Source organism: Solanum lycopersicum, chromosome 8 (assembly GCF_036512215.1).
Source record: "Solanum lycopersicum chromosome 8, SLM_r2.1".
Taxonomy (NCBI): domain Eukaryota; kingdom Viridiplantae; phylum Streptophyta; class Magnoliopsida; order Solanales; family Solanaceae; genus Solanum; species Solanum lycopersicum.
Window position 1 is genome coordinate 3,816,554 of NC_090807.1, and position 13,371 is coordinate 3,829,924.

The 13,371-nt window shown below is 39.8% G+C and overlaps 1 protein-coding gene across 2 annotated transcripts; it reads left to right on the forward strand.

Moving 5' to 3' along the window:
* The first annotated feature begins 969 nt into the window (after positions 1 to 969).
* Positions 970 to 13,019, forward strand: LOC138338093 (uncharacterized). 2 transcript variants are annotated; one of them, XM_069288661.1, is made up of 5 exons: positions 970 to 1,372; positions 4,094 to 4,170; positions 4,773 to 5,386; positions 5,455 to 6,080; positions 12,766 to 13,019. In XM_069288661.1, the coding sequence occupies exons 3-5, from the start codon at positions 4,776 to 4,778 to the stop codon at positions 12,786 to 12,788; spliced, it is 1,260 nt and encodes a 419-aa protein (XP_069144762.1). In that variant the 5' UTR covers positions 970 to 1,372; positions 4,094 to 4,170; positions 4,773 to 4,775; the 3' UTR covers positions 12,789 to 13,019. The 2 variants fall into 2 exon arrangements, with proteins under 2 accessions (XP_069144762.1, XP_069144763.1); XM_069288662.1 differs by lacking the exon at positions 970 to 1,372 and having other exon boundaries at positions 3,110 to 4,170.
* The last annotated feature ends 352 nt before the right edge of the window (positions 13,020 to 13,371 follow it).

The window sequence follows — 13,371 nt, forward strand, 5'->3', positions numbered from 1 at the left end:
TCTTCTTCTTCAAAAATTCATTATCATCTTCATTAACTTATCACATTTAATGTCACTTTTTACCACAATTTCATCTCTCTTTTATTCTACTAATAATTTAACTTTCTTCAATTTTAAAATTATATCTACATATTTTAATACATTTCGAACAATGTGATATACTCATTAGATTTCAAGATGATTAGTAGACATTATTTAGTTTTTTATTGTCACGACCCAAATTCGGGCCGCGACTGGCACCCACACTTACCCTCCTATGTGAGCGAACCAACCAATCTAAACTCTAACATTTCAATATAACATCAACAGTAAATAATGCGGAAGACTTAAACTCATTAATAAAAATCAATAATCAACTTCTATAACTCAAAACTTATCATTCCCCAAAATCTGGAAGTCATCACCACAAGAACATCTACGATCAAATGACTAAACTAAGAGTGTTCTAAAAGCTAAAAATACATAAGAAGCTAGTCCATGCCGGAAGTTCAAGGCATCAAGACTTGAAGAAGAAGATCCAGTCCAAGCTAGAAGCATTAGCTCACCCTGAATTTCCGATGTAATAAGACTGGCTTGAATTACTGTTGAGTCGAAGACGACGGCACGTTTGCTGCACTCCACAAATAAACAAGAAGAAAAGATAAAAGTAGGGGTCAGTACAAAACACGGGTACTGAGTAGATATCATCGGCCAACTCAAATTAGAAAACAGTATATACCAAGTAATATCATAAAATCAACTATGATACTCAACATGTGGCAACAACAAGTACTATATCATTAACAATTACCATCAAGTTCACACATGAGGACTTAAGCCTCAATACCATACTCATTTGGGAATTATGTTCATTAGATTGAGTATATTAACATCTTTCAAGATTCATTATCTTTATTTCTCTTGTGTCGATACGTAACACTCCGCTCCCTCATATTCATTAATTCTCTTGTGTCGGTGTAACGATTCAAAAAAATTTTTTTATATAAATAAGAATAAATAAGTATTTAAAGGGCGTAATTGTCCTTTCACGTTTTAAATGAATAAATAAATAAATAAATCAAAAACAGATTTGTATTTATTTATTATTTGACTGATTTTTGAATTAGTCTCCTAATCCAAATAGTCCTCTCTCTCTCACGCTCCTTAACTCTCTCTCTCACGTTCTCCATCTTCATCACATTATTTCTGCCAAAAACATCAACAGTTTTCATGCTTGAAAAACTCACAAAAAAATTTTCAAGTAAAAGAAAATAAGTAATCAAAACGTCAAGGCTAAGAGAGGTTCATCGAGAGAGGTGTGCGTTGAAGTGAATTGGGAGTGGTTTGGAGGAGTTTTCCGGGCAGCAACATTAAAGTTTGAACATCGATTAAGGTATGGGTTTCTTCTCTCTTGGCTCCTTTCCCAAGAGGCCCCTTACGATTCAAGTTATTCATCTCGAAACTAAGGCTGTTTCCCGTTGCATGCCCCTGTCACTAGCTCCCAATGAATTTTAGGTTGGGTATGATTGCTGGTAGATTTAGGTGTATATTATGTTTTCGCGATGAATATGATTATGTTTGTGTACTTGGAATCGTATGAAAGGCAACCATGTTTTTCTTGAAATTATGTGTAAGTATGTTACAGTGAATGAGGTTCTTTATGTAATGCTCCAAAAGTTTAATGTAATATGATTGTATATTTTTCGTGAATAAAATGGGGTAAGACGTGAAGTTCATATGAAATGTTAGGTGGCTTGATTGAGGGAGTAATTCTTGGTTAGACGAATCTATAAAAACAAATATAATGTGTAATTAAAACATTATGAATGAACCATGAAATTTCCCTAAGAATTAATGTTAAACTTGATGAAAAAGTGAAGAAAAATCGTAGAATAAATTTCCAGAACTTGAAAACAGACTTTAAAAGAATCTGGAAATTTTTGAACATCAAAAGAATTAAAAAAAAAAGTTTTGAGGCCTGCAGGGATCGAACCCAGGACCTCCCTGCAGCATGCCTTAATTAAAAAAAAAAATGGGGCTGGCAGGGATCGAACTCGCGACCCCAGCCACGCGCAAAAAAAAAAAAAAGATTTAAAAGGGAATGCTGGGGGCGGGGATCGAACCCACGACCCCCAGTTCGCGAAAAAAAAAAGAATAAAAAGGGATGCGAGGCGTGGGGATCGAACCCACGACCTCAGAGTTGAAGGGAGGGGTACAAATATTAAGGAAATAAAGGTGAGGCTGTGGGGGTTCGAACCCACCACCTCACAGCCTCCATTTCCAGCGAAAATAAGAGAAAAATAAAGGGGGCTGTGGGGGTTCGAACCCACGACCTCCCTATTCAAGCGAATGTAATTAAAAATAATAATAATAATAAATTAAAATTCTAATTAAAGTTGAAAAAAATTAATTCTCTTATGTAAACATTGAGATTAAATTTAGAATTTTGATTAAAAATAGAATACTAATTCTTTTATGTAAATATTGAGATTTAAATTAGAATTCTAATTAAATTAGGAAATTATTCTTTCATGTAAATGATTGAAATTTAATTTAGAATTTTAATTAAAATAGAAAATGTATTATGTCACGAAAATGTTGAGATTTAATTTAGAGTTCTAAATTTATGAATATTAGAACTAAAATCAATGAAAAATATAAATGATGTCCAAATAATTCAAGATTTGGGTTCTCGTGCCCAAACCTCCGTATTGATACATAAGTCATACGTGAGTAAAATATTCAAGAATAATGTAATCTACTTTGATCAAAAATCAAGATCTTGGTATATATACAAGATACATAAGTCTTGTAATACATAATCTTAGGAAAATAAGAATCACTTAACGAACTATAAACGAAGCCCCATGGCTTGTATGTATAGACACATAAGTTTAACATACGTTCAAAAAAATAAGTGAACCTAAGATGTACGTAATGAAATGAAGAATGTGGTGACAATCATGATGTGAGGCTAATGTATATGGAGAGAGCAATCTCAAACGAGCCTAAGTAAATGTTACCAATACGTATTCATCAATGAGGGTGTAAGATAATGAAGAGACCAGTCTCTATAAATACTTTAATGAAAAATATTGAGTTTAAAACACTTAATACTAATAATGAGATGAGAAATCATCTATTGAGCTATGATGCCCTCATACTAGAAGACAACTTCCATGATGTATGAGTTGGATGTAATGGAACTTTATACTGAGCACCGATAGGCTAGCTATGAGCGGTGATGCCTTCTTTCGGGAAGGGCGGAGGTTCACGTAACTCTCATGAGATGAGACTGTCCGGCTTGCCGGGTATGGGTCTCCATACATCTCCTAGTCTTTGAACCTATATTGCCACTATAGGGATCTGGCGGGGTTAAATTCCCATATACGCTAGCATGTTATTGAATCGCTTTGGCCGGTGATTCCACCTCTTTTCGGTGTGGGGAAGACATTGGATTTCATGATGCTCACATGATCTATGTCGGTTAAAGTTAAAGTTCCCAATGAATGAATGAGGCCAGCCTCAAATGAATCATATAAAGAAATGAATGATACCGAAGGTGTTAGGATAGGATAATCAAGAGGTGATCTAGATTTAGGTAATGACATTAGGTCATTCCTGATCATTGCACAGCAAACCCGATGAAAGTCTTAAACTACATCCTAGGTATAGCTGGTGTTCGCACTGGCCTATGAATGAATTGAAATGAAACACGAACGAATGAACGAAGCAGGCTCTGTGTTTGCTGAAGAAGGCTCCCTAGTTGAGGTCCCATATGTTGAGCCCTCATTTTGGGAAGTCTTAAGGTTAAGTCTATGATAGTAAGGTCTCATGGTATATGAATGAACAATATGAAAGAAACTATGTGCTATATGTTATGTGTTATATGAAGATATTATGTGTTGTGTGCCATACCATAACTATAATGATGCATGTCACTCTCGTGGCATAACCTTCCTAATCTCATTTTAGCAAGTCCACCGACTTGACTTCCAAAAATCATGTTGTTAGGAAAGAGCTATTCTTTCTCATGCATGTCCCTGGTGTGTGCTTGCATATACCCATACTTAGTACAAGTGTGTACTAATTCCATACAAACATCTACTTTTAGGTGCAGGCACAGGTGTACGGTAGAGCTACAAGTTCTTTGTTGCAGCTATCTGGACGTCAGCATTCATCCGGAGTTTGGTAGGTCCTTATGCCTTCGAGGATGCTACTGTTTTACATTCTAGCGTAGTTTTAGAGTTGAGCTACTGGAGCATGTTCCACTAGCGTTTCTTTCCTGTTTTGGTTCAGACTTTGTATTGGTGCTATTTTGGCCGATATACAATTAATATTTAATGAATTATTTCTTTCAGTTGCTTATCTCTTAAATGTTAGATGGTTGATGATGAACGATTACGAAATGTTAAGAATGTTCAGCAAGTATGATTAAAGAATCAAAAATTCCAAATTTTCCGCTAAAATTAATCTATGTAAAGTAAGAATGACGTAAGTAGGCTTGTCTGCGACCTCTGAGAGGTCAACGACGCCGGTCTCGTCTGGGGTCTAGATTTCGGTCGTGACAAAGTTTGTATCAGAGCGCTAGGTTAAATTCCTAGAATAATGAGTTCACATCAACCACATTGAGTAGTTTCTAAGTCATGGTAGTGAAGTGCACCACTATCCTGGATTAGAGACTGCATGATGCGTAGGAAAAACTTCCCTTTTTCTGATCTTATCGTGCTTATCCTAATGTTTGAATTCTTGGTGTTATGAACGTGTCTAACATCAATCTTGTTGTTTTTCAGAGAATGAATACTTGGAGGACTAAGGGTCGGAGGACGGGAGCAGCTGCAGCTAGGGGTAATCAGAATCCACCCCAGGCTCCAGCTGAAGGAGTGGCTATGCCTGTTAACCCAGCTGGGTTGACTGATGCGGAGGTGAGGGCATCCCTAGCCCAGATGGCACAGGCCATCACAATGCAAGCCCAAGCTATGACTGCCCAAGTCAACCGGCAGGATGTTCTAAGGGAAAACCCACCGGTTCGCAGCATAGCTGACAGACTGCGAGACTTCACGAGGATGAATCCTCCAATTTTCACAGGGGCTAAGACTTCAGAAGATCCTCAGGAATTTATAGACGAGTTGCATAAGATACTGGTGGCCATGGGGGCCACTGATATTGAGAAGGCTGAGTTGGCTTCCTACCAGCTCAAAGATGTTGCACAGACTTGGTGCAAAATGTGGCGAGATAACCGTGTCCTAGGAGAGGTGTCAGTCACCTGGGAGCTGTTCAAGACAGCATTTTTGGAAAGGTTCTTCCCTAGAGAGATGAAAGAGGCCAAGGTTGAGGAGTTCATCAACCTCAAGCAAGGATCCATGACTGTCAGGGAGTATTCCCTGAAGTTTGTGAAGTTATCAAGGTATGTACTTCCCTTAGTATTTGATAACAAGAATGATGAGAGTACTTAACTTTGTTGGAATTATCCAGGTATGCTACTCCCTTGGTTTCTACCAGCAGGGAGGAGATGAGTAGATTCCTCACAGGAATCAATGGAGACCTGGAGGAGGATTGTCGGGCTGCGATGCTCCATGATAATATGGACCTTTCTAGATTAATGATGCATGTCCAGCAGGTAGAGGACAGCCGAAAGAGGAGAGGTGTACGTGATGTTAGGAGGCCTAGGCCTCAAGATCAGGCAGGTCCCAGCCATGGAGGCCATAGAAATAATTTTGGCGTCCGCGAGCAGCCCAAATTTAAGAAGGGGCAACAGAGTGCTGGTAATTCTGACCCTCAGAGAAATACAACACCTAGAGGAGGCAGACCCGAACCCAAGAGGGGCAATGGAGGTGAGATGCAGCGCCCAAGGAAGGCTTGTACTAAGTGCGGCCGAACTCACCTTGGGGAATGCAGGCAGGGCACTAATGCCTGCTTTGGTTGTGGTAAGAGTGGACACATGGTCAGAGATTGTCCCCAGAACAGAGGTCAAGCTGGGGGTAATGCTCAGCCTAGGCCTACCCCACAGGGTGCAGCAGCAGCCAAGCCTCCCAAGAGGAACAGATTTTATGCCTTGAAAGGTAGGGAGGAGCAGGAGAAGTCCGCTGATGTGGTCACAGGTATGCTGCAAGTATTCTCAACTTCTGTTTATGCCTTACTTGATCCAGGGTCTACGCTTTCCTTTGTGACTCCTCTACTTGCCCTTACTTTTAAAGTACTACCTGAAGTCCTGCATGATCCTATAGTGGTTAGTACGCCTTTAGGAGAAAATGTGAAAGCTGATAGGGTATACCAGAATTGCCCAATAGTTGTGAGTGGCAGGGCTATGTGTGCAAACTTGATTGAGTTACCCATGCATGATTTTGATATTATTCTTGGCATGGATTGGCTTCACAGCCATTATGCTTGCTTGGACTGTCGTAGTAGAGTGGTGAGGTTTCGTTTCCCTAATGAAGAAGAGTTAGTCTGGGAGGGGTACAATCCGACTCGCCCTAACCCCTTGATTTCAAATCTTAAGGCCAATAAAATGATGGCCAAAGGGTTACTATGTCATCTTGTGAGTGTTAATGACTTAGATCATGACGTTCCTTCCATAGACTCAGTGCCTGTGGTAAATGAATTCCTAGATGTGTTTCCTGAAGATTTGCCTGGAGTCCCTCCCCTTCGAGAGATTGACTTTGGTATCGACTTAGAACCCGATACTAAACCAATCTCAATTCCTCCTTATAGAATGGCTCCAGCAGAACTCAAGGAGTTGAAGCTGCAGTTAAAAGATCTCACTGATAAGGGTTTCATTCAACCGAGCATATCCCCTTTGGGCGCTCCAGTGTTGTTTGTAAAGAAGAAGGATGGGACCCTTAGAATGTGTATCGATTATCGGTAGCTCAACAAAGTCACTATAAAGAATAAGTATCCACTCCCCAGAATTGATGATTTGTTCGATCAGCTCCAAGGGTCTAGTTTCTTCTCTAAAATTGATCTTCGTTCAGGGTATCACCAGCTTAGGGTTAGGGATGGGGATGTCCCAAAGACAGCTTTTCGTACCCGATATGGTCATTATGAATTCTTGGTTATGTCATTCGGTCTCACGAATGCACCTGCTGCATTTATGGACCTCATGAACAGAGTCTTCCGTGAATACCTTGACTCTTTCGTCATAGTATTCATTGATGACATTCTCATCTACTCTAAGACCAAGGAAGAGCATGCACAGCATTTGAGACTAACCTTGCAGGTACTTAGACATCATCAGTTGTATGCCAAATTCAGCAAGTGTGAATTCTGGCTGAGGTCAGTGACCTTCCTGGGCCATGTTGTGTCCGATCAAGGTGTAGAAGTGGACCCCAGAAAGACTGAAGCCGTTAAGAAGTGGCCAAAGCCTCTTACACCCACCGATATCCGTAGCTTTCTGGGATTGGCTGGTTACTACCGCAGGTTCGTGGAGGGATTTTCTTCCATTGCTGCCCCACTTACAGCCTTGACAAAGAAGAAATCCAAGTATGAATGGACGGAGACTTGTGAGAAGAGTTTCCAGGAGCTCAAGGACAGACTCACTTCAGCCCCAGTGCTTACTCTGCCTAAGAGTGGCGAGAATTACACTGTCTATTGTGATGCATCTAGGGTTGGTTTGGGATGTGTTCTTATGCAGGCTGGTAAGGTGATAGCCTATGCTTCCAGACAGCTCAAGGTTCATGAAAAGAATTATCCCACTCATGACTTGGAGTTGGCAGCTGTGGTGTTTGCATTGAAGCTGTGGAGGCATTATCTTTATGGAGTACATGTGGATGTGTTCACAGATCATAAGAGTCTCCAGTACGTGTTCACGCAGAGGGAGCTGAATCTACGACAATGCAGATGGTTGGAACTGCTGAAGGATTATGACATGAATGTGCACTATCATCCAGGTAAGGCTAATGTTGTGGCTGATGCTTTGAGCAGGATGAGCATGGGGAGTACAGCCCACGTTGAGGATGAGAAGAAGGAGCTAGTGAAAGAGGTACACAGACTGGCCAGACTGGGTGTGCGGTTGGTTGACTCTACTAGTGGAGGTGTTTCAGTTCACCCTAGTTCTGAATCATCCCTGATAGTGGAAGTCAAGAAGGGTCAGCATCTTGATCCGGTGTTGATGGAGATGAAGGACTCAGTGTTGTTAAAAATGAATGAGTCTTTTGCTTTGGGAGATGATGGCATACTTAGATACCAGAACCGGTTGTGCGTACCAGATGTAGATGATTTACGGACCAAGATTGTTACAGAGGCCCATGGGTCCAGATATTCCATACATCCAGGTTCCACAAAAATGTATCATGATCTTAAGCAGATTTATTGGTGGGATGGCATGAAGAGGGATATTGCAGACTATGTGGCTAAGTGTCCTAATTGTCAGCAGGTTAAGGCAGAGCATCTTAAGCCTGGTGGTCTGACTCAGATCATTGAGGTTCCGACTTGGAAATGGGAGGCCATTAATATGGACTTCGTAGTTGGTCTTCCGAGGACTAGGAGGCAGCATGACTCTATATGGGTTGTTGTGGACAGATTGACTAAGTCTGCCCACTTTATCCCAGTGAAGTCTACTTACAGGGCCGAGGATTACGCGAGACTTTACATTGATGAGATTGTGAGATGGCATGGGATCCCTTTGTCTATTATTTCAGATAGAGGAGCTCAGTTTACTTCACATTTTTGGAGATCTTTCCAGAAAAGCTTAGGCACGCAGGTGAAACTTAGCACTGCCTTTCATCCTCAGACAGATGGGCAGGCAGAGCGCACTATTCAGACATTGGAGGACATGTTAAGGGCGTGTGTGATCGACTTTAGAGGTAATTGGGATGACCATCTACCTTTGATAGAGTTCTCGTATAATAATAGCTATCACTCCGGCATTGGGATGGCACCGTTTGAGGCATTGTATGGTAGGAGGTGTAGATCTCCAGTTGGGTGGTTCGAGGTTGGAGAGTCATCTATTTTGGGTCCAGAGATCATTCATGAGGCCTTGGAGAAAGTTAGACTGATTAGGGACAGGTTGTCTACTGCTTACAGCCGACAAAAATCATATGCAGACAACAGAAAACGACCCTTAGAATTTAACGTTGGTGACAAGGTCTACTTGAAGATATCTCCTATGAAAGGGGTGATGAGATTTGGTAGAAAAGGGAAGCTTAGTCCGAGATATGTGGGGCCATATGAGATCCTACAACGCGTGGGTGAGGTGGCCTATGAGTTAGCATTGCCTGCGGAGCTAGCTTCTGTTCATCCAGTCTTTCATGTCTCTATGTTGAAGAAGTGCCTAGGTGATCCAGCATCAATCCTACCTGTAGAAGGTTTGGGGGTTGGTGAAGACTTGTCCTATGAGGAAATACCTGTTGAGATCTTAGACAGACAGGTCAAGCGGCTAAGGAACAAGGAGATTGCCACAGTGAAGGTATTATGGAGAAACCATCTTGTTGAGGGTGCTACGTGGGAGGCCGAGGCCGACATGAGATCCCGATATCCACATCTTTTCAACTCTTGGGGTTAGGCTTCCTACTCATAAGACTATAGTTCCTTATCTCTTCGTATTTGTTGCTATTGGCTGATTGTACATAGCAATTAAGTTATGATCTGATTGGCATTATGAGGTGTAATGGTAGTGTCATTCGGGGACGAATGTTCCTAAGGGGGGGATAATGTAACGATTCAAAAATTTTTTTTTATATAAATAAGAATAAATAAGTATTTAAAGGGCGTAATTGTCCTTTCACGTTTTAAATGAATAAATAAATAAATAAATCAAAAACAGATTTGTATTTATTTATTATTTGACTGATTTTTGAATTAGTCTCCTAATCCAAATAGTCCTCTCTCTCTCACGCTCCTTAACTCTCTCTCTCACGTTCTCCATCTTCATCACATTATTTCTGCCAAAAACATCAACAGTTTTCATGCTTGAAAAACTCACAAAAAAATTTTCAAGTAAAAGAAAATAAGTAATCAAAACGTCAAGGCTAAGAGAGGTTCGTCGAGAGAGGTGTGCGTTGAAGTGAATTGGGAGTGGTTTGGAGGAGTTTTCCGGGCAGCAACATTAAAGTTTGAACATCGATTAAGGTATGGGTTTCTTCTCTCTTGGCTCCTTTCCCAAGAGGCCCCTTACGATTCAAGTTATTCATCTCGAAACTAAGGCTGTTTCCCGTTGCATGCCCCTGTCACTAGCTCCCAATGAATTTTAGGTTGGGTATGATTGCTGGTAGATTTAGGTGTATATTATGTTTTCGCGATGAATATGATTATGTTTGTGTACTTGGAATCGTATGAAAGGCAACCATGTTTTTCTTGAAATTATGTGTAAGTATGTTACAGTGAATGAGGTTCTTTATGTAATGCTCCAAAAGTTTAATGTAATATGATTGTATATTTTTCGTGAATAAAATGGGGTAAGACGTGAAGTTCATATGAAATGTTAGGTGGCTTGATTGAGGGAGTAATTCTTGGTTAGACGAATCTATAAAAACAAATATAATGTGTAATTAAAACATTATGAATGAACCATGAAATTTCCCTAAGAATTAATGTTAAACTTGATGAAAAAGTGAAGAAAAATCGTAGAATAAATTTCCAGAACTTGAAAACAGACTTTAAAAGAATCTGGAAATTTTTGAACATCAAAAGAATTAAAAAAAAAGTTTTGAGGCCTGCAGGGATCGAACCCAGGACCTCCCTGCAGCATGCCTTAATTAAAAAAAAAAAATGGGGCTGGCAGGGATCGAACTCGCGACCCCAGCCACGCGCAAAAAAAAAAAAAGATTTAAAAGGGAATGCTGGGGGCGGGGATCGAACCCACGACCCCCAGTTCGCGAAAAAAAAAAAGAATAAAAAGGGATGCGAGGCGTGGGGATCGAACCCACGACCTCAGAGTTGAAGGGAGGGGTACAAATATTAAGGAAATAAAGGTGAGGCTGTGGGGGTTCGAACCCACCACCTCACAGCCTCCATTTCCAGCGAAAATAAGAGAAAAATAAAGGGGGCTGTGGGGGTTCGAACCCACGACCTCCCTATTCAAGCGAATGTAATTAAAAATAATAATAATAATAAATTAAAATTCTAATTAAAGTTGAAAAAAATTAATTCTCTTATGTAAACATTGAGATTAAATTTAGAATTTTGATTAAAAATAGAATACTAATTCTTTTATGTAAATATTGAGATTTAAATTAGAATTCTAATTAAATTAGGAAATTATTCTTTCATGTAAATGATTGAAATTTAATTTAGAATTTTAATTAAAATAGAAAATGTATTATGTCACGAAAATGTTGAGATTTAATTTAGAGTTCTAAATTTATGAATATTAGAACTAAAATCAATGAAAAATATAAATGATGTCCAAATAATTCAAGATTTGGGTTCTCGTGCCCAAACCTCCGTATTGATACATAAGTCATACGTGAGTAAAATATTCAAGAATAATGTAATCTACTTTGATCAAAAATCAAGATCTTGGTATATATACAAGATACATAAGTCTTGTAATACATAATCTTAGGAAAATAAGAATCACTTAACGAACTATAAACGAAGCCCCATGGCTTGTATGTATAGACACATAAGTTTAACATACGTTCAAAAAAATAAGTGAACCTAAGATGTACGTAATGAAATGAAGAATGTGGTGACAATCATGATGTGAGGCTAATGTATATGGAGAGAGCAATCTCAAACGAGCCTAAGTAAATGTTACCAATACGTATTCATCAATGAGGGTGTAAGATAATGAAGAGACCAGTCTCTATAAATACTTTAATGAAAAATATTGAGTTTAAAACACTTAATACTAATAATGAGATGAGAAATCATCTATTGAGCTATGATGCCCTCATACTAGAAGACAACTTCCATGATGTATGAGTTGGATGTAATGGAACTTTATACTGAGCACCGATAGGCTAGCTATGAGCGGTGATGCCTTCTTTCGGGAAGGGCGGAGGTTCACGTAACTCTCATGAGATGAGACTGTCCGGCTTGCCGGGTATGGGTCTCCATACATCTCCTAGTCTTTGAACCTATATTGCCACTATAGGGATCTGGCGGGGTTAAATTCCCATATACGCTAGCATGTTATTGAATCGCTTTGGCCGGTGATTCCACCTCTTTTCGGTGTGGGGAAGACATTGGATTTCATGATGCTCACATGATCTATGTCGGTTAAAGTTAAAGTTCCCAATGAATGAATGAGGCCAGCCTCAAATGAATCATATAAAGAAATGAATGATACCGAAGGTGTTAGGATAGGATAATCAAGAGGTGATCTAGATTTAGGTAATGACATTAGGTCATTCCTGATCATTGCACAGCAAACCCGATGAAAGTCTTAAACTACATCCTAGGTATAGCTGGTGTTCGCACTGGCCTATGAATGAATTGAAATGAAACACGAACGAATGAACGAAGCAGGCTCTGTGTTTGCTGAAGAAGGCTCCCTAGTTGAGGTCCCATATGTTGAGCCCTCATTTTGGGAAGTCTTAAGGTTAAGTCTATGATAGTAAGGTCTCATGGTATATGAATGAACAATATGAAAGAAACTATGTGCTATATGTTATGTGTTATATGAAGATATTATGTGTTGTGTGCCATACCATAACTATAATGATGCATGTCACTCTCGTGGCATAACCTTCCTAATCTCATTTTAGCAAGTCCACCGACTTGACTTCCAAAAATCATGTTGTTAGGAAAGAGCTATTCTTTCTCATGCATGTCCCTGGTGTGTGCTTGCATATACCCATACTTAGTACAAGTGTGTACTAATTCCATACAAACATCTACTTTTAGGTGCAGGCACAGGTGTACGGTAGAGCTACAAGTTCTTTGTTGCAGCTATCTGGACGTCAGCATTCATCCGGAGTTTGGTAGGTCCTTATGCCTTCGAGGATGCTACTGTTTTACATTCTAGCGTAGTTTTAGAGTTGAGCTACTGGAGCATGTTCCACTAGCGTTTCTTTCCTGTTTTGGTTCAGACTTTGTATTGGTGCTATTTTGGCCGATATACAATTAATATTTAATGAATTATTTCTTTCAGTTGCTTATCTCTTAAATGTTAGATGGTTGATGATGAACGATTACGAAATGTTAAGAATGTTCAGCAAGTATGATTAAAGAATCAAAAATTCCAAATTTTCCGCTAAAATTAATCTATGTAAAGTAAGAATGACGTAAGTAGGCTTGTCTGCGACCTCTGAGAGGTCAACGACGCCGGTCTCGTCTGGGGTCTAGATTCCGGTCGTGACAGTCGGTACGTGACACTCCGATCCCCTAAATCTACGTGTCGGTTCGTGACACCCGATTTCCTAAATCTACGTGTCGGTTCATGACACCCGATCCCCTAAATCTATGTGTCGGTTTGTGACACCCCATCTCCTAATTCTACGTGTCGGTTCG